The sequence below is a fragment of the Brachypodium distachyon genome, chromosome 1 (genome assembly GCF_000005505.3).
Source record: "Brachypodium distachyon strain Bd21 chromosome 1, Brachypodium_distachyon_v3.0, whole genome shotgun sequence".
NCBI classification, from domain to species: domain Eukaryota; kingdom Viridiplantae; phylum Streptophyta; class Magnoliopsida; order Poales; family Poaceae; genus Brachypodium; species Brachypodium distachyon.
In genome coordinates, this window is record NC_016131.3 from 72,126,201 (window position 1) to 72,146,310 (window position 20,110).

Below are 20,110 nucleotides of genomic sequence, written 5' to 3' on the forward strand. Positions count from 1 at the left end.
CTCAGCTCAATAGTGTACTCAATTACTGATGCTGGGACATCGGAGAACCTAGACTTAACCGCAACGGAAAATCGCGAACAGTTACCAAAGGTAAATGAAATTTCCACAAATTATTTAGATACCGGAGAAACATATAATAGAAAGACTACATTCGTCGACACATATTTCTCAACTAAGATTGCAGACAACCTTCTAAATGATCATGATCCAAAAACCATAGCTGAGTGTGAAAAACGCTCCGACTGGCCTAAATGAAAGGATGCAATTCAGGCAGAAATAGCCTCGCTCAATAAAAGAAAAGTATTTACAGAAGTAATACCTACACCTCCAAATGTTTTCCCAGTGGGATTCAAATGGGTTTTTGTCCAGAAAAGGAACGAAAACAATGAGGTGGTGAGATACAAAGTGAGACTAGTAGCACAAGGGTTCACGCAGAGACCCGGCATTGATTTCAATGAAACATATTCTCCGGTTATGAGTGGAATTACATTCCGATAGTTAATCTCATTGTCTGTTCAAAATCGTCTATCTATGCAGTTGATAGACGTCGTGACTGCATATCTTTATGGGTCATTAGATTCGGATATTTACATGAAGGTTCCCGATGGAATCCAAATTCCGAATATTAATGCAAGACGCAACATGTACTGTGTAAAATTGAATAAATCTTTATACGGTTTAAAACAGTCAGGTAGAATGTGGTACAACCGACTAAGTGAGTTTCTCATTAAAAAGGGTTACTCTAACAATGATGACTACCCATGTGTATTCATCAAGAAATCCAAAACAGGATTTTGCATTATCTCTGTATATGTTGATGATTTAAACATCATTAGCAACAAACAGGATATTGATGAGGCTCGTAATCATCTAATGACAGAATTTGAAATGAAAGATTTGGGTAAGACCAAGTTCTGCTTAGGTCTACAACTTAAGCACCTTCCTTTGGGAATATTGGTTCACCAAGCTACATATATTCAGAAAATCTTGGAGAAATTTAACATGGACAAATCCTATCCATGCAAAACACTTATGGTAGTTCGATCTCTAGACGTAGAGAAAGATCCATTCAGACCAAAAGGTGATGGAGAGGAAATTTTGGGATCTGAATTTCCATATCTTAGTGCCATTGGAGCCTTAATGTACTTAGCAAATTGCACCCGGCCGGATATTGCATTTGCCGTAAATTTACTAGCTGGACACAACGCAGCTCCAACAAAACACCATTGGGTAGGAGTCAAGCAATTTTTTCGCTACCTACAAGGCACTAAAGATCTAGGTCTATATTTCCAAAAGGAAAACCAAGACTTTGAATTAATCGGATACACTAATGCTGGCTATTTATCTGATCCCCACAATGCCAGAGCTCAGACCGGTTTCGTGTTCCTGCACGGTGGGACAGCCATATCGTGGAAGTCTTCTAAACAGACTCTAGTGGCTACATCCACAAATCATTCGGAAATAATAGCCTTATACGAAGCATCTCGTGAAAGTGTATGGCTACGAACAATGATTAACCACATACAACAATCATGTGGTATTGGTTCAATTGAATCACCAACGATTATTTATGAGGATAATTCAGCTTGTGTTACTCAGATGCAATCAGGTTATATAAAAAGCAATATAACTAAACATATTGCACCTAAACTATTCTATCCTCATGAATTACAACAAAATGGGGAGATAAATATCTTGCAAATCAAATCATGTGATAATCTCGCAGATTTGTTTACTAAGTCCTTACCCAACTCCACATTTCAGAAATGCGTATATGGGATTGGTATGCGACAACTTAAAAATTTGCAACCATCAGGGGGAGTGTTCACCTGAGTTTAACCTGTTCACAACATCATATTGCACTCTTTTTCTATTATGAGTTTTACTCACTAGTTTCTCATAAAAGGTTTTTAATGAGACAATATTAACATAAGAATATATGTCACATCTATTTTTAAGGATAATATACAAGGCTTATTTATTGTTCACATAATTCTATATGAATTATCAAGAAACAATATCCAATATATTATACCATTTTCTCCTCATTTTCCCATTGGGTTTTTAATGGGAGTTTTCATAACATATCAATATTAGTATTATTTTCCTCAATATTTTTCCCACAGGGTTTTTTGAGGAAATTACAAGATTCCATGATGTTACTAGTATATACAATCAATGAAGCAAATTAATCAAGGGGAGTGTTAAGATTAATTAGTTATGATCAATTAGGATTAATTAATAGTTTATCAAGGGTTAACATGGCAGTTAACTAGTAACTGCTCACGTCCCTATTTTCCCAAGTTTGGAGCACCTGTGCCCAAATATTGGGATGCCATGCATGTATTGGTTCCCTTACCCTTGTATAAATATAACATCAATCAATGTAATCAATACAGAGATTCATTCTTATTTTCATTTACAACAAGAGAGACTGTTTACAATAATAGCTCCATCACATACCTCTTGTCAAGGAAATTAGGGCTTTCGTGTTGCAGGATAGAAGATTTTCTTCCGAGAAAGGGTATATAGATCACAAAACCTTAGAATCGAGCAACCTTGCTACAATCTTGGAGATGGTTTTCCAAGATTGTACTGTACGGCTGTTTTGCCTTCTTAGTATATAATATCCCCTTTTACCCACAAAAAATAATAATAACTCCATTAAATAGTTTCTACAAATCTCCACCTGGTGTCCAGCTCCCTAGCTTTGACGAATGCAAAAATGGGATTAAACAGAGGGCAGAGGGGATAAGCTCAAATTTGATGAATCATCTGCCAAATGTAAAATAAGAAAGACAATCACTGTGTCTCCTTTAAGAAAGCTGGGTTTGAAGTTAACGCTTTCTTTGCCAGGTTACGGGCATCATCTCTTGAGGACTCTCTTGATATGCGGATGAGCTCCTTAATCCCTCCAGTTACAATGATATCACGGGAGTTTTCCTCTGCAAAGGTGAGTGAGTGAACATTTGATATCACAAGATACACAACATCAACAATCACTATTAGTTGCTTACAGACATGAAAAGGGTAAAAAGGCCTCCAGTGGCACGTACCATTTTGAGCTAGATGGCAGAAGGCAAGCTCGATATGCCTTCGCACGGAAGGAGATAACACGGTCGAATTGGCCACGATCCAAGTAAGGACGCCATCGTCAATGAGAAGGGATCTCCCTTTCCTGTGACCTATTTTGTGTATCAGACATCAAAGTACACAACTAAATAAATTCAAATCTGCATATGCATCTTCAGCGAAGGCAACAGTAGTGTTTCCATAATGTTCAAGAGAGCACACATGTGACATCTGAAGGTTTTGAGTTATGAAAAGTTTACTTTGCTTGCGATTCTTGTATAAGTGATCTACATATATATAATATGATGTCAATGTATCAGGAAATCATCCATGTGGTGCTTTTTAAAAATCTTGATTCACTGACCAAATCAACATGGAAATTTCCCAAAATTTTGTTGACAAAGCAATTCTATTCAAAATATTAAGTTCAGATTCCATGCCAAGAAAGCATGTCTACCATTTTGTTTAAAACTAGCACACCATTTTCATAACAACATGCTCTGTCGTACTCCCTCCGATCCATACAAAGTGTCGTCCACTTAGTACAAAATTTGTATTAACTTAGTACAAAATGGTCGACACTTTTTTTGGATCGGAGGGAGTAGTAAAACTTGTGGCTTCGGGAGCAACTACCATGTCACACCTAAATCCACAATGGTGCAAAATTATCCTTGAAGAGTTTTACATTGACATAAAATATTAATGCAACCATAACGACCTCAATATAAACAAACCATGAAAAGCTATAATAGAGAAGTTACAAACCTTGGCTTATTACTCGAGATTCACACTTTGCAAAGTTTGATAGACCCCGTGCTATCTGAGCTATGACATCATGATGTCCAGTTTGAAACATTCCTAGAAGTGCTTTTATTCCACCATCTCGTTTCAACATCATGTGCCACTTATCTGAAAAATATATACATGTAGCGTAAGTCACATATTTTCAGTGTGTATCTGAAAGAGAAATTTGGCAGCAGCCCTAACTCTTAAGAAACACTAACCTACATTGTGAAGAACAAAATATATGAGGACACAGTGAGCCTGATGTTTCCTTTTGCTCCCAAGTAAACAATAAGCCAACAAGTCCAACCAAACCTTAATGCTTTTTTTATTTTACATGTGATTTGTCAAGAAAATCTGGCAGACGGTGACTGATGGATGGAGAATAGCTATTCAGGACGAATTACATAAAAAAAATGCTAGTTTTTGCTTTGGCCTATGACACCTTATGTTGTGATACAGACTTCCTTAGCGCTATATTCCATTTGTTTGAAATGACAAACAATGTTACTTTGATCTCACTAGGAAGCTCATCACTCTATGGATGGGCAGTTGTGAGAACAAAAAGAAGAAATGGAACAGTTCCCGCCGCGTACTACACCAGCGACCGTGGAATGGAAATGCCAAGCCGTTCCTTCTGGTGCGTGAGAGTTCAGTGCCAATTGCATATTCAATGTACAGGCCAGCAGCCCAGCAGGAAAGATAAAAAAGCCATACCATTTCCACATAAGTTGGCAATTGCACCAGCCACCATCCGCATAGTTTGAGGATCATCGGTTTTTGATGCAACATTTGCTAATAGTCGAGCTCCTCCTTTGCTCATTATAAGTCCCTGGTTTGATACTGCAATGACATTCAGCCGTGATGGAGCTGAAGTTTAAAACTCTGAATACAATATTATAGCTCGTTTTTCAAGAACACTATATAACTGTGCTCGAATTTATAGTCAGTTTGCCTGGCGTGAAAACAAAAGTAGGAATCCATCTTTGGCAGAGCAACCACTGTGATTTGCGTGATTTGTTACAATTTTGTGCTTGTGTGTGTGCCTGTGTTTGTGGGTGGGGGTAGCCCGGTGAACAGTTAACAGAGCGGCATTAACAGCTATGTCATTAACAGCTATAGGTCCATGGTACGAACAACAGAAACAGTGAGACAACTAACGAAATGTTAGCCTGTTTGAACGAAATGTGGAAAATAAAACTGGTGACCCAATTGGAATATATTCATTACCATTCATTGCCAAGTTAGCAATGGCACCAGCAGTTGCTCGGTGAATTGTAGTGTTTTCTGAGGTTTCTAGAAGTGACAGAAGAGCATCCAGCCCTCCTTCCTCAACGATTTTCTGCTGATTAACATCTGCAATTGCCAATTAAAGGATAAGGAAGACATATATGGGAAGTTGAGATAGATTGAGATAAGCACTGAGTTTGAGATTATTATAGTGCTTCTCGCGAAAAGTATAAAGGGAAATTATGAGCTAGTGCAGATTTACCTCATGTGGCATAGTAAAAAATGTTGTTAGTTCATGCTATTTCAATAATAACAAAAAAAAATCTAAACTAGAGAACCAGGCAAGTGCATATATATCACTCATTTTATGAGTAGTTCCAAAGAAATGGTATCTCTCATACCTTCAGCAGCAAGATTAGCAACCACTTTGACCGCATGAATCTGCACCTCTAGGTCGTTGGACTTCAGCAGAGCCAGGACACTTGGAAGACCAACTGAATGTCAATTGTTAACAGGAACAACATCAATATGGCAACCCAAGAAAATAAAATGGCAGCCCCTGGTAATGCTTCCATGAAGTAAAGGTACCTTCTTCAAATATCTTTGACATGGTACCCCTCTGGCTTGATTGGGTTTCTTTTGATTTTCCTGATTTAGACATAAAAGCCGCACTGCCTAATCCAGATCCTGATCTAACCATACCACATAATGTTTTAGACTGTCAAAGAGAAATATACATGAGTGTGATTAAAAAATGATAATCAGAATAGAAGCTCTAGTAGAAGAATCTTACCTCTTCGGCACAATTATCAGTCCAAGACTGCTTCAACCTTAGAACTTCAGATTCAAGGCTCTGCCTATGCGTTGTTTCATGTTGCAACTTTTCTTGTGTAGATTTCAGTTCTTCATATATGAGTTCCTACAGGAATTATGGAAGAAATAAATTTCACTTCTTCATACATCCTTTTGCAATTTTGAAGCAATCCTGCACGACCAAAATCAGGGAAAATAAATTATCCTGGGTTTCGGGTACCTTCTCTGACAGGAGTTCACTGTTTTTTTCTTCTAGTGAGTGCAGTTGACTGGTAAATGCTGTAGTGATTTCGGATAGCTCCTTTTTCAACTCGCATGCCATATTTTCCTGGAACTGAATATCCTTGGATTATTATATTTAAAAAAATCTGTAAGGCAAAAATAGTTCATTCACCATATATGAAAGCTAAAGTTCAAAGAACACTGTTCAGAATATTTCGATAGTGAGTTTGGTCAGGTTGATACTGGCATAGCTGTCCAAATTCCTTTGAGGCAGCATAAGTGTGACTTACATGCCAAGGAAATACCGAACATAGAACTACCAAGATTAATATTCTAATAGCGCATCAGTTTATGCTAGGATTAACTAAAAATAATTACATAAAAATGCCTTCATCATAACACAAAGCAGAACGGTAACTGGACATCTTCTGACTTGTGTCCAACTAGAGCAGGTATGAAATTATTGGAGATAAATGTACACTTCATACAAAGTGCAGGTATGAAATTTATATTGTCAACAACTGGAAATTTTCAGGTTGATTTAATAATTTTAGGGCCGCAAAGGTTCCCATACAGCATGGAACCGTTTAAAAAACGACTCTAAATCCCATGCAAGGATCATTTGACTTGCTGCAGTAACATTATGAAGAACTTGAAACCACTTCTCTGTGTTGTTTATATAACTTCAGTTGTTTCTTGTGGTTGTCATTTCATGCATGCATAGAGAGGGGTCTCTAAAGTCAATTATGTGGGTTTACTATGCATTTTAAAGCTTATAACGGAAAATGTGCACGTTAACTGAAAAACAAATATTGAACTCAGTTGGATTTGAGCAACGTAGCAGATCCCCTTCCCACTTCTCTTAAGGTATACTAAATCACAAGCCTTGTACTGGAAGCTCAACAAACTATCAAGACAAACATAATATTTATAATCAGTTGGTAAACCATTATAAAATTGGATTGTTAACCAACAAGCAGCTTTAGTAGTACTGTATTAGTTTATAGATGGAAAAAGAGCTGTAGCACACTGTACACAAGCATGACTGCATGAAGCAACTAACAATAGTACAAGGCATGGCATAGCTTACTATTACAAGTGACTATCATGGCTGAAATTTTCAATTACGAAAATATACCTGAGCAGAACTCTGAGCATCACTCAGTTTCTGCTGTAGAATATTAAAATGGTCCTTCATACCAGCACAGTGAGATCTCTCTTCCTCAAGCTGCCTCAACAATTCTCCCATTTTCTTCTCATGAGTTTTAGTTGTATCAGCAAGAATTTTCGTGTTTGACAAGCTCTCAAGCTGTTGTTGCTACTAGCAACAAAGTTTGTGTTAGAACTGCAAAAATATCATCCAAGGAGGACTTGCATCACAATATCAGAAGTACATCATCGAAGTCATTAAGATGGAGAAGTAAATCTACCTTCTGTTCGTTCAATGATGTTTCTAAATGAATGATTTGCTGTGAAAGAACATTATTTTGGCCTTCCTTTTCCTCCAGCTCCTGCATTAACTTTTTGATTGCATATCCAAATTGATGCTTTTCCTTCTCCAGATTCTGGATAAACAAAACGTTTGCTACATTTAGCTCCCTAAAATTAGTTGTATTTAAACTGAACGTGACTGTTGTTGAATGCTCACAGCCAACAATTTCTGGAAAGCACAAATAAATGTGGAGCCAGTTGCTCCTTGCAGAAAACTACAATAAGGTAGAGCCCTACTGCAAATTCATGACTCCCATAGAAAGTGATTGTCATTGTTTAGGAAGGAAGGCAGAGGAGCCAGCTGTATAATATAATCAAAAGGAATCCATACTGGACTTGAGGTAGATATTTTTTGCAGTGTAAATTGTAAGCCATCACCAACAAAAAATAATATGTATAATGCAAAATTCATATGAACAAAATATACCTCAATTTGCATGCTGGAGGTTACTCTGAAATCATTGAAGAGCATCTCTGACTCTTTCAACCTTTTCTCCACCTGCGTTATCTCAATGTGTTTGAGCTTTTGCTGCCTCTCCATCTCTGATGTGAGATGATCAACCTCACATTCCACCTTCTTATATAGAATTTCGTAGTCAATTTCCTCCTTTAACCTCATTGTGTTTACTACTCTCATTGCCTGAAAATAACAAATGGAAGTACTTGAATTTTACAAGCAAAAGAAAACAATACAAAGCAACTGAACAAATGAAAGTCTCGCTGAGTAAACACTGAATTCCAGTCTGTAGCTCAGAGAGTTTGTTTCAAGAGGCAAGAACAAAGAACAAGTGGATTAGCTCATCTCATGAAGCAGTTGGACACTCAACAAATTTAACACTGCATATTTGCATCATAACAAGTTCTATGATTGAAGCAGTTGGAACGATATGTCCAGCTCCATGGTACAAGAAGCGAATTATGTGGCAAGTGCAAGGCAAAACATGTTGGTCTACGACTGATTAGAATTTAGATATTAGTTAACCACCATGTGTCTAGCGGGTGAAGTTCCGGATGGTGACAAAACTTAGAATAGCTTTCACAAAATAGCAATTCATGTTTCTATGAATTAAATTAGAAAGGGAAAAATGGGTAAAATATACTTACTCTCTGACCGAACAAAATTGTACTTGAAGTTTCTGAGTAATGCCTTGCAGATGGACCTATTGTCACAACAAGGGATGTCCTGGCAGTTCCTGTGACAATTGTAGATTTGGGTAAATAAATTAAACATCTAATAGTATGGCAAAACATGAAAGTAACCGTGATGTGACCCCCAAAAATATTTTTAAACCATGGCAATCAAAAGACTATATATTATTCGATTATTCAACTATGAATGTGCTTACACTTGTTTCTAAACAATTATAAATATGCTTACACTTAATTATATTCTGATTCTTAGCTTTTCATGCTGGAATAACGTATGTTCTGAACTGCTTGCCTTCTAACACTGTTTATGAAGAGGTTGAACTGCATGGACACGATTAAGGAAGATGCTAGAGAGGGGGTGGCTAAGGGTGCTGCTGGCCGGGACATGCCGTGTAAGAGTTAGGCTGTAGTGTGTGCAGGGTTTGGCCCAGATCCTAGGCGTACCATAACTTTTCCCTTCTATCAATGGATTGGGACACAAAGCTTTTGCATTTTCCTGAAGAAGAAAGAAGACATTGAACTACCTCTAACATGCCTTTTTCCTCAAACATATACTCCCTCCGTCTCATATTAAGTGACTTTCTATTACATGTATCTAGACGCTTTTTAGGCATAGATACATCCATATTTGGACAATTTGAGTCACTTATAATGGGACGGAGGGAGTATCTAACATGACTATATCAGCCAGATCTTTATCTATCTCAGATATAGTTATTTGCTACGTAGTGCTTGCTTGCTAACTATTACTCAAAAACTAGCATGTTTATCCAAATTATTCCAATGCTACTCATTGTTTGATACATAGGCCCAGGTGAAACATAGCAAAGAAGATAAGTAGCAATTTGCCTTGAAAATGATACCAATTCAAGTATCAAACTGTTGACATGTGATGTTCGGCTAGTAGCCACAGAAGGTAGGCTGTAGGTATTTGTTAGGAACTGGAGACACTTAAGTGCACATCCAGTAGACACCTATACCTTCTAAAAGGTCATATATTTAAAGAAACCAAGGTAAAAACTTTAGCAAACATAGGTTGGCTATCCAGAAACATCCTGGAAGGTAACTATTTCAAATGTCATGACAGAGATTGGCACCTCCAAATGAGTCACGAAGCATCCTTGTAAGCTTTGAATCTCTTGTTGGTATATGAGGACTATTTTCTGCTAGTGCATTAATGCACTTTCCCAGAGATGACAATGAAAGATTAATAAACTTGGCTTCTTCAATCATGTGGCCTTCGCTTCCTGAGAGATGGATCATAACTGTCAACACAATATATGAAGTGCGAAAATGTTTGTACCGATATCTTAATATAATAATCAGAATTTGAATTATTGAAGAGAGGAGTTTTACCTGACTTATCAATTCGTTCTGAGCCAGCAAGGTCAACAATCAAGAGTTTGCTTTTCAGAACAAGTGGTATATCACCAGGAAAAAACTCTTCTGCACTATTAGGAATAGAGGTAGTCATTTCTTCTTTTATTCTCAAACTTCTTTGTAGATGAATCTGAAAACAACATCAGATTTGCATAAACAAATCATTACTTCTAGAACTTAACAAAGAAGACCTTACTCGAAGGGAGATAGCAATCCACCAACATACTATTAGAATGGCATGACTGCGAGATGATTCGGTATTCATCTTAGTATTAGCCGCGTGCCGATTTGTCTCACCAATTTGCAGAAGTTGAAAAACATGTTCAAGATCTTTTATTTCAACTATTGCAGCACCTGGCAATGAAACTTCACCGGTTTTTGGATCCTCAACTATTGGTATATTAGTCTTCTCGGGTGCCAGCAGATCTTGAACAGATTCTAAGTATAGCTATAAATCAAGCAGATGCAGCCATTAGTATGGCAACAAAGACTAAAATGATAACGGTTCTATCTGACCAACTATTCAAAGTAGTTGCTACTAGTCCAGAACATATAGCGATATAAGCATAAGTGCAAGTTAGTGATGACTTCCTAAGATGAACCATGGTCCATTTTCACCATTTTTTCTGGACAGAATTAATAAACAATCAAGTAAAGTCTTCAACACTTCATCCTATTCATTTTGTGCACCAATTCATTATAGCATGATACATTGCTGCTTTTATTCCATTATGGATAGATGGAGGCAGGAGCAAATGAGTGAAATTATAGTCAAAGTCAACTTTTTATACATAACCTACTTAATGTAGTGTACTATGCTACACAAATTCATTTGGAGTCATAAGATCAGTTTGCAAAACTAGTGATATTTAGTAATCAATTCAAATTGATAATCTGAACATGCAACTTAATAGACACCATTAATGCCAATGACTCAATGTATGTGGCATCATGATCATCTAAGCTGTAGATGGCCATTCGTGTAATAACAAAGCCTACCTGGATATTCTTGAGTCCTTACTAGGAAGTTATAAAGCTAGTCCATGCAAAACAGGTGCGCAGGTAAGAAATGGTGAAATATGCATAACAACAAATAAACTTGGCAGTCGTGTATTGAACCTGGAGATACGATACAGCCACACTATCTGTCTCCAAAGACATACTGGAAAGGATATGCTCAAACGATCTGACCATTATACCACGTTCAGAAGGGTCTTCTTTTCCGAGTCGACCAACTGTGTACGTCTTGCCAGTACCTGTTTGACCGTAAGCCATCACTGTCCCATTATACCCTTCTAATACACTCTGCAAAGGTTTATCAGAACAGATTCTATATTTTCTCAGGCCAAGATTGAAAATGAGCATCAAACAACATCCGAGAAAAAGGACTGGTAAGATTATTAAGCGATAGATGAAAGATAGAAAGCTATCTAACAATAAATTCTTGTGATCTTTTTTAATTCTTGTGAAATATTGGTACCATCAGCGAAAGAGATTCAATCTGCATTATGGAATGCATATGTATGACAAGTACATAATAGACTACCAGAAAAGATGGCTAGCAACAATATGTCTTTTAACTAGCAATCAACTAATATAAATTCCCTAAAAAATCAACTAATATAATGACATATCAAACTATTGCAAAATAGCAGAATACTTCTGCAATACAATTTAGCATGAAAGAAAAAACAAAACAAATTGAAGCAAGCACAATAAGCAGCTTTGAGATACAAAAAGGCTGCTAACTGCTAAGCATCATGGACTTCATACAGTATTGAATGATTTCTGTACTTCTTATTTCCAAGAACACACTAGAAAGACATGCCAAGTTAGTGTAACTACTTAAATATTCACGAAGCTATGCTGCTCATGGTAAATTGTCTGTTGCATGTTTAAACAAAATACTGAATACATGACTTGCCTCAACTACAGGCTTCGCAACGACCTCGTATAAACGTTTTTGAGAAGCATTTTCGCTGAAGATCTCATCAAATTTGTAGGATTCGGAAGTCCAATTATTTTTCTTTAGCTTCAGCTTCTTACACTGCAGACAACAAGACCAGAAAATAACAAGAAAAAGAAGTTTGCTCGGTGATGTACACTCAAATGATGCTAATAATGAAGCACTGTCCCACAGATAGTAAAATAAGATGTACAGGCTAACCTCAGGCTGCAACTCAACACAACTATCGAAGTCTGCACCATGAGCCAATTCCTCGGCGTTCTTCGGGCGAATCCTTACAGCAACTCTTACTCTGCACAAATCTGAGAAGGACAGCCTTTAGAATTCTGGAAACACAGTTAGCCCCAAAAGATTGAAAATCATAAAAATAATGACGAGAAGTATCATGACGTAAACGTGGAACACAGATTGCAAACCTGATGAGAATGAGCAAATAGATTCACCTAGCAGCGATTTAGTAAAAAAAAAGCATTCAAACCGTGAGCAGTTTACTAGTCATAGCTAACTAGTACGGAGTAACTACCAATGCTGCGATACGCGTCTCACGTACGGTATTCCCGTTGCCATTTTAAATACCCCGTTCCGTTATCAACTTTCAAGCAAGCACTTCGTGTTCGTGCCACAGCAAAATTCCTCGAGGAACCGACAGAACGAACAACGAAACCCGCCAACCAACAAACACGCGCTTCCACGACCTCGCCGAGAATCCACCGAATCTAATCATTCAGTATTCACATTCACGGGAGAGGAGATAGAGAGGCAGAAGCCGACGCACCTGCGGAGCCGTCGTGGTCAGCGGCAGCGGGGCGGGCGCGGAACGGCGAGGGCGGGCGCCGCGGGGCGACTGACTTGGAGCGCGCTGTGCCGCGGGGCACGCCGTTCCTGTCGACGGGCCGCACCGACGCCCGCCCCGCGGCGGCGCCAGCCCCCGTCGCCATCGATCGCGCGCGGACCAAACGCGGGCGGGCGGCTGGAGAGGCGGCGGCGGCTAGGGGGGAGGGTTCTGGAGGCGGGGACGAGGGGGAGAGAGCTAGAGAGAAGGAGAAGGATGATTGATGAGGGGAGGAGGCGTTGGGATTTGTGTTTGTGGTGTTTGAGTTGAGGCGCGCACGACGAGGCAGAAGAAGGAAATCGGGGGAGAGAGGCGGCTTGCAGGGGAAGGTGCCCCTCGCCTCGCCGACTCCTCACTCTCTCGCCTCGATTTGAATTGTTTATCGGCGGCCAGTGTTTGTTGGGCCTCTCGGCTTGTCTACGGTCGTTTTTCTTTTCAGATGGTAAGGTTTATGGCAAAAAAAATTGCATGCATTTGGTTGCACATTGGGAACCAAAATTACACTAGAAAAAATAGTGCACCTATAAATAATTTTGCTTCTTCTCAAAGGCAAATATATTCATCAACTGAAATTTTGGATTTTTTATAAAGCCTTACAAACTGAAAAAAAATGTATTCATGTTAGGGCTTCTTTGGACTGTACGAATTAGAAAAAATCGAAATATGATGAACACAGGATTGAAATGGCATGTTAATTGATTGATTGTCCCTTCCCGAGGTGCTCTCTTGTGCTGGGTGTGGTGGCGCATGCAAGAGCTGGGCAATTAGCTCGGTGCTTGGGTAATAAAAAAAAGCGAGCAACCTAGCAGAATAGAGTACGGACTACACACATGTAGGGGTATTGTCGTCCAAAATCTGATCTCTGAGAAGTATCTTGGTACATGTGAAAAATCCTCTACATTGGATTTACATTTGAATTCTTACAGGATTTCAAAACACGGAGAATTTTTGCAGTGGTGTCTTTGAATGGTTTATAGGAAATGAATATATGGACTTTAGAAAAATTATGAGAGAGAGATAGAAACAAGATGCATTGAAGTTTTCAATGGAAAAAAAGTTTCGAGTCCATGTTAGAATTCCTACGGAATTGAGGCCAAAGGGATAGATTCCATAGGATTTTGCCTACTCCATTCCTGTGATCCAAAGGGTTAATTTAGGAAAAAAAAATCTAGGAATCAGAATCCTTCAAAATTCCTTCTAAAAACCATACAATCCAAAGAGGACCTTAGTTTTTGTGTGGTCTTATAGCCTTCCTTTCATGACAGATGATTTCTACATATGCTCATGTGAAAAAGGACTATTGAGATTCTCTTTTTGCCTGTCCATTGCACATCGCATTGTACATAATTATCATGTAGTTTTCTTTTAACGGTGCAAGTTTTCGTTCAAAATATCTGTACACTTTTAGACTAGTAAAGGAATTGAAATGTGATAATCCGATAAGATCCAGGCATCCAATTTACGTTCAAAAAAACATTAGCATTTAGTACAATGAGAATATCAACTTGTGTCTAAAGACATAATATGAATGTACAGCCAAATCTGCCAAGAGCTGGGAAATAAACCGAGAACAAGAAAATATAGGCCGCCAAGATCCAGCTGACCTAAGGTACCAGAAACAATACAGCGATCCACAAATTTCTCCTTCCAATACACCACATGATACATCTGCCTGTCGACTAAAAGGTCAATGGCCGGGATCCTAAAAACCACAAAAAGGAATCAAACTGTGCAACACAACATTACAGGCTTTCGATGATCCTGCCCAATAGCTCGGTACTCCGTGTACGAATGGATCTGCAAACCCGGTTACACAAACCTTGGTCTCGTCTTCTCCAGTTACTGCAGAGACCATCATCTTGGGTAGAAAGAGTGTTATCGGGCTCAGCTCCGGGATCCCTCCATAAGAGCTTACATGTCTAACATCCAATACAAACGAGCAGCTGCGCAGTTGGCCTCACACTCCGTGCAGAGATTGAGCCGCAGACTCCCAAGACATTGAGCAATGCACTGCTAATTCCTATGGCCTCCCTGCTGAAATGCCAGAACATGCGTGTATCTCCAAGGAGTGCTCCGGTATGTATGTAAGGCCTATGATAGAAAAATACATGGCATGAATCAGTGGCTTGGAAGTTTGATCCCACTACAGAAACACTTCTTTACATTTAAGGAAAGATTCAGTGGATCCAAAGAACCTGGTAGATTTATGCTATGAAAGGAACTCCTCTTTGGAGTAGCAAACAAAATAACAAATTTACCTCTTTGTGTAGGCAACTAGGCACTATATCTAGTTGATAAGTTATTGATATTCCATGTTTTAAATTTTCTCATAAATATAGTACCTTTCTCCTTTATTGTTATTTGCAGTGTATCCAGTGTAATGATCCCATCTGTTAATGGAAGCAGCTCAAGTTTTACAGTGGTGCTTGAACGTGCAGGAATACACCTGTTAACCAAAACGAATGCAATTCTTCAGTATATTGAGCGGTGACTCAGAAGGCAAGAAAAGAAGGCAAGGATCGATACCCTAGAGGAACTGCACTCTGCAACCAGAGATGAGTACAGCCAGCCGAAGTACTCATTCTATTTCCTCCATTGTCACTTTCTTTTGGAGAGCCTGCAACGACTGAATTCAGTCTCTGAAAACCCATTCCATGCTTTCCCAAGCCAGATCTTCTCACAGGCTCATTTAGATTATCATAAGAACCATTTGGTGTGGTTGGAGCCGAGTTCAAGGATACAACTGAAGAAGAACCAGATGCTTCTGGTGCAAGGACAGTTAATGTGAGGTTTTCTGATGTCATGTTAGTAGCTTCAAGGGTTAAGACCTGGAAAACAGAAACTGACACTATCAAAATGAGGCATGGAGCAAAAAATAAAATAAAAGAAGCATCGAAATAACCTGCACAGGGAGTTGAGGAACTCGAGCACTCGGGCTAGGATTTCGCAATGACAGTTCAGAAGATACAGAGATCATAAGATCACTAGCTGCACAAGGTTGCCAGCTTGTAGCCTGCTTGAAAAATAGTTTTGATTCTACAAGATAAAAAGGCTGGAAATCAGATTTATCAACCAACACTTGTTCTCAAGAACATATTCTATTTTTCCAACAGTTCACCTGTGTAATTGCAGTGGTATGATACAAGTACAGCATACTGATCAGTAAGAGGAACACTGGACTCGCTAACTCTTGGCACAGAAGCATTTGTGGCAGCTCCAGTCATCTTTGGGAGTGACAAAGTCAGAGGCACAACACTGTTGCTCCTTCGATCCCTAGAGGACATAATTGCTGGCTTGAGAATAAACGAGTGCTCCTCACCCCTCCTGGAAAGAAACAAGTAATACTTGAGAGTTGAGACACGCTGAAACTTTCAGCCAACAGCACAAGCTTCAAACAAGGTATAGTGTATGTAATGGACAGCTTCTTCCCATGTTTATTGCTCAAATAAAAACACGTCAACTAGGTCTGGTGAAAGTAAAAGGGTTAGGTCCAGCAAGCATTTAGGATCCCAGTACACTAGGTTATATACAGAACCAACATGTTCAACAAAACTGAACTTTTTTCAGGAACTTGGATAACCAACTTCATAGCACATGTTACAAGAATTTCTTTGTTTTGCTACAATATCAAGATGCTAGATCTACAAATCCAAAGGGAAACCAATTATAACATAAATCATGCTGTACTTAAACTTTAGGCTGCTATGGTGGGCACAGCTTTGAGAGCATCCCTGAGAAACTGTGCATATACCTGAGTGCCAGATTTGGTAAACTGTGACCATGCCCAACCTCAATACTGGCAATTGGTAGTGACAAAGGAGAACCTCCTTTGGATGCCTCCTCGAAGACAACAGTGATTGCATCTATGAATACAACTATATCTTCCACATGCTGTGGAGCAATGTTCTGAAAATTGAAAATATAAGCATTAGGTTTGGAAGCTTCTTTAACTAGTATGAGAAATAAATGAAGGATTTGGGATGGTCATGGAAACCTTTATCAAGACACAAAGAAGATTTTCTGCAGTACATTTGGCAGAAAAAGAATGGACTTCAATTGGTTGGATGATTTCAACTTTTTTCGACCATCTTTTCCCAGGTAAATATACACCTTCTAGACCGCAACGCACAGAATAGCGTTCAGGCTCCAAAGGAACTCCTCTAAAGGAAAGCTGCCCATCATTTATAACATCAGGTGTTTTTGCAGGCTTTTCAGGCACAAACTCCTGAGTTTCAGATATTGGTTGTGGTCTTATGTTGGGAGACTGAGCAGAGGAGGGTGAAGGCATTGAATAGCTTCTGAAGTGACTTAATGAAAATATTTGAGACCCTGGAGCAGAATAAGATTGCTTGTGTGATATACTAGGATTGAGAGTAGCAGGTGATAAAGAACGAGGAGGTAGTGTGCGATCTAAAGGGAGCAACCAGCTAAGAAGCTCTCGACAAGGATCCTCAATAGCGTTAGGAACTCCATCAACAAGATTCTCACGTATATAATTGCTAGATATACACTTCTCAAATTGAAGAACTTCAAGCACTGGATCTTCCATATTGCTAACACCAACATTCACTTGCAAAATAACCTGCATCCTTACAACAGAGAACATGAGTGAGTAATCAGCACACATATAAGCAACACAGAATTACACAGTAAAAATATATGAATGCAACCTAGGCAAGTGGCGGCATCATTAACTTCTTAGAGAAATTTTTCTTCACAACCAAAAAACATTCTTATTTAAGAAACTAGTACTCCCTCCGATCCATAATAAGTGTCTCAGATTTTGTACCAACTTAGTACAAAGTTGTGCTAAATCTGAGACACTTGTTATGGATTGGAGGGAGTAATAAATATGATTAGTATATTCAACCAACTTCAGTAGCTTAGTCTTAGCTGTAGTTTTCTTCGCCTTGTTCCTTTTAGTTTGCTGTTAAATTTTAGGCTTAGTTCTTTCTTCTTCTTTATGTTTTTGCTGATTTTGTTTGGTTTTTTGCTTTGTACACCTTTGTGCCTTCTCAGCGTTGGAGGAAAAAAAAAACAGCGAACGGCAGTAGCTGTGCAAAGGATTTACACGGAATTGCTTAAAGATTTCATCGGAGGTGACGAGATATAACTCTACAATTTCCAGGACACTGGTTACCACTGTGACTGATATAAAGGTGCATCAGGCAATGCATCGAAGCCATGCTTTATTAATCAGTGTTGTCAATCTGCTAAATCTAATGCAATGCGTAGTAGATTTCAGATCAGCTTCTAGGTATTAAGTTGATGCCTTGCAAAACTAGAATTGTAGAATCAAACAAGGAATTATCAATGCATAGGCGATAAACTTCTCGTAGTCAATCATTACAAGAAATTCTAGAGCATAACGTCATCCAGCACCTAAATAGAAGGATCATTCAAAACATACCACGATGTCTCCATTCTGCAGAGCGTAGCACCTTGCAGTATCACGAGCGACTCCTCCAGATGTGCTACCATCAAAAAACCCTTTATCAGAGATGGTATTATAAACATTACTCCTTGAAACCTTGCTGTTTCCCTGGCTATCTGAATATGATTGTTCATCTGTCGTCTTAGTTGCAGCTACTCTTTTCTTGGACCAGAGAGGTTCATCAGACTCCGCAATTCGGACGAAAAAATTAGATCTTTTGAATCTTCGTAGCATGTTTTCTGTTTGTAGTTTGTGATCTTCCATTCGAAGGAGAGATTCAGTCTCCATAATATCTTGTTTTGAAGGAGATTCTTTGTCACTGAGTTCAACACTCTCCATGTTATCCTCGACACCGTGAGAACTACTGTCCCCGGCTGTTCCATTAGCATCACCATTTTCACTGACAGGACTAGTTTCATTTGTGGAGTGTTGCAGAGAATTTTCAATCTTAGACATCACAGCAGCAATTCTAAATGGAGATATGACCTGCGCATCTTGCTGAGAGGCTGACAGACACGCCATTATATGAACCTGCTCGCCTGATAACCGGACCAATTCAGATTCCAGAAAGAAAGGGTACATACAAGCAAGCTGCACTAGTGCTAGACTCTAAAGTAACTTCAGAGGGAAAATGCATTTACCAGGAAAAAGGAAGCAACGGTCCAAAGGCCGCAACTGAGCCATGTCCGAAATATCATTCCAATTTTCAGGGAGCTCCGCTGTGAAAGTAAATTGTAAAAGGTTAAGCTACGTAGTGGCATTTGCAAAGAGCAGCTGCGTCATTAATGAATTTCTAACGCAACAAAAGGGGGAGATATGCAGGGCAAAGGGCACCAACTGTCTGGAATTGTGATCCACCCTTCGTCCTCTGAAACATCGCTATGCTTTCCCGTCGGAGCTGAACTTTTCGAATCTGAAGACGCAGCACTAGCAGCATCCCCGCCGATCTCTCCCACTCCGTTATTACCAGCTCCATCTTCTTCAGCGGACACAGGGGTGCGGTATGGATCATCCGCGATAAGACCCTCCAGGGTTTTCGCACTCTTGTGCGAGGATTCATCCTTGCGGTGATCTTGCTCGGGGATCCGCGGCAGCTCGGACTGCGCGGTCCGGTAGAGGAAATTCATCGCTGCTCGCCCTCAGGCTCGTTCCTGCCGTGCGAGCACGAACAGCAGGAGGTACGAAATGCCTCTTGCGCCCCAGCAGAGCAGCCGCGCGACACGCTGACACCGCCGCCGGACCGTGCGGCGGTGCGCCTCCCGTCGGTCGCCCGGCGGCGCGGGATGGGGATCGGGCAGAGATCGTGAGGTGCGGGGAGAGGGGAAGAGCTGCCAACTGCCAGCGAATGGGAAGGGGACAGGGCACCTGCTCGTGGAATCGTGGGTGGTGGGGCTCGTGCTCGTGCTCCCTCTGCGTCCGCGAGGCAGATCTGAGCCGGAGACGACGATGATCCATGGCGATGGGGCGGCTTAAACTAATCTTCCTCCTCGTTGCCAACTAACACATGGCCCAATTCGCGGCCCAAACAGGCCCAGTCACCTCTCGCTCCATCTGTTTCGGTTAGCTTCTTTTCCTGGTCTGTCCCATTTCCCCACGCACGGCAGATCCATTTTTTTCCCTCTAAAAAAAGGCAGATTCAATTTTTAAAAGGTTGAAAAAAACAGGCAGATCCATTTTTGTTTCTTACAGAATATACTCTGACCTTAAAAACGTGCAGCGTTGGTGAATCCAATAAAAT

General features: G+C 39.7%; 2 protein-coding genes across 5 annotated transcripts; both read right to left on the minus strand.

The window, feature by feature from the left end:
- Nucleotides 1-2,346: 2,346 nt before the first annotated feature.
- Nucleotides 2,347-13,131, minus strand: LOC100834075 (kinesin-like protein KIN-UA). Of its 4 annotated transcripts, none has more exons than XM_010230889.3 (20): nt 12,882-13,130; nt 12,308-12,408; nt 12,065-12,187; nt 11,260-11,445; nt 10,367-10,588; nt 10,117-10,270; nt 9,858-10,007; nt 8,716-8,804; nt 8,039-8,251; nt 7,551-7,685; nt 7,259-7,438; nt 6,119-6,226; nt 5,879-6,004; nt 5,674-5,803; nt 5,487-5,579; nt 5,086-5,211; nt 4,573-4,698; nt 3,838-3,981; nt 3,057-3,185; nt 2,347-2,945 (listed from the first exon to the last, which is right to left on the minus strand). In XM_010230889.3, the coding sequence occupies exons 1-20, from the start codon at nt 13,042-13,044 to the stop codon at nt 2,803-2,805; spliced, it is 2,841 nt and encodes a 946-aa protein (XP_010229191.1). In that variant the 5' UTR covers nt 13,045-13,130; the 3' UTR covers nt 2,347-2,802. The 4 variants fall into 4 exon arrangements, with proteins under 4 accessions (XP_010229191.1, XP_010229193.1, XP_010229194.1 ...); XM_010230891.3 differs by having other exon boundaries at nt 6,119-6,232; nt 12,882-13,127; XM_010230890.3 differs by having other exon boundaries at nt 2,803-2,945; nt 3,057-3,178; nt 6,119-6,232; nt 12,882-13,131.
- Nucleotides 13,132-14,373: 1,242 nt separating this feature from the next.
- Nucleotides 14,374-19,822, minus strand: LOC100846542. The gene is made up of 10 exons (XM_003558741.4): nt 19,211-19,822; nt 19,014-19,091; nt 18,349-18,911; nt 16,933-17,520; nt 16,690-16,844; nt 16,057-16,262; nt 15,841-15,974; nt 15,465-15,766; nt 15,281-15,384; nt 14,374-15,029 (listed from the first exon to the last, which is right to left on the minus strand). Exons 1-10 carry the CDS (start codon nt 19,497-19,499, stop codon nt 14,959-14,961), a joined length of 2,490 nt encoding a protein of 829 aa, XP_003558789.1. The 5' UTR covers nt 19,500-19,822; the 3' UTR covers nt 14,374-14,958.
- Nucleotides 19,823-20,110: the final 288 nt, after the last annotated feature.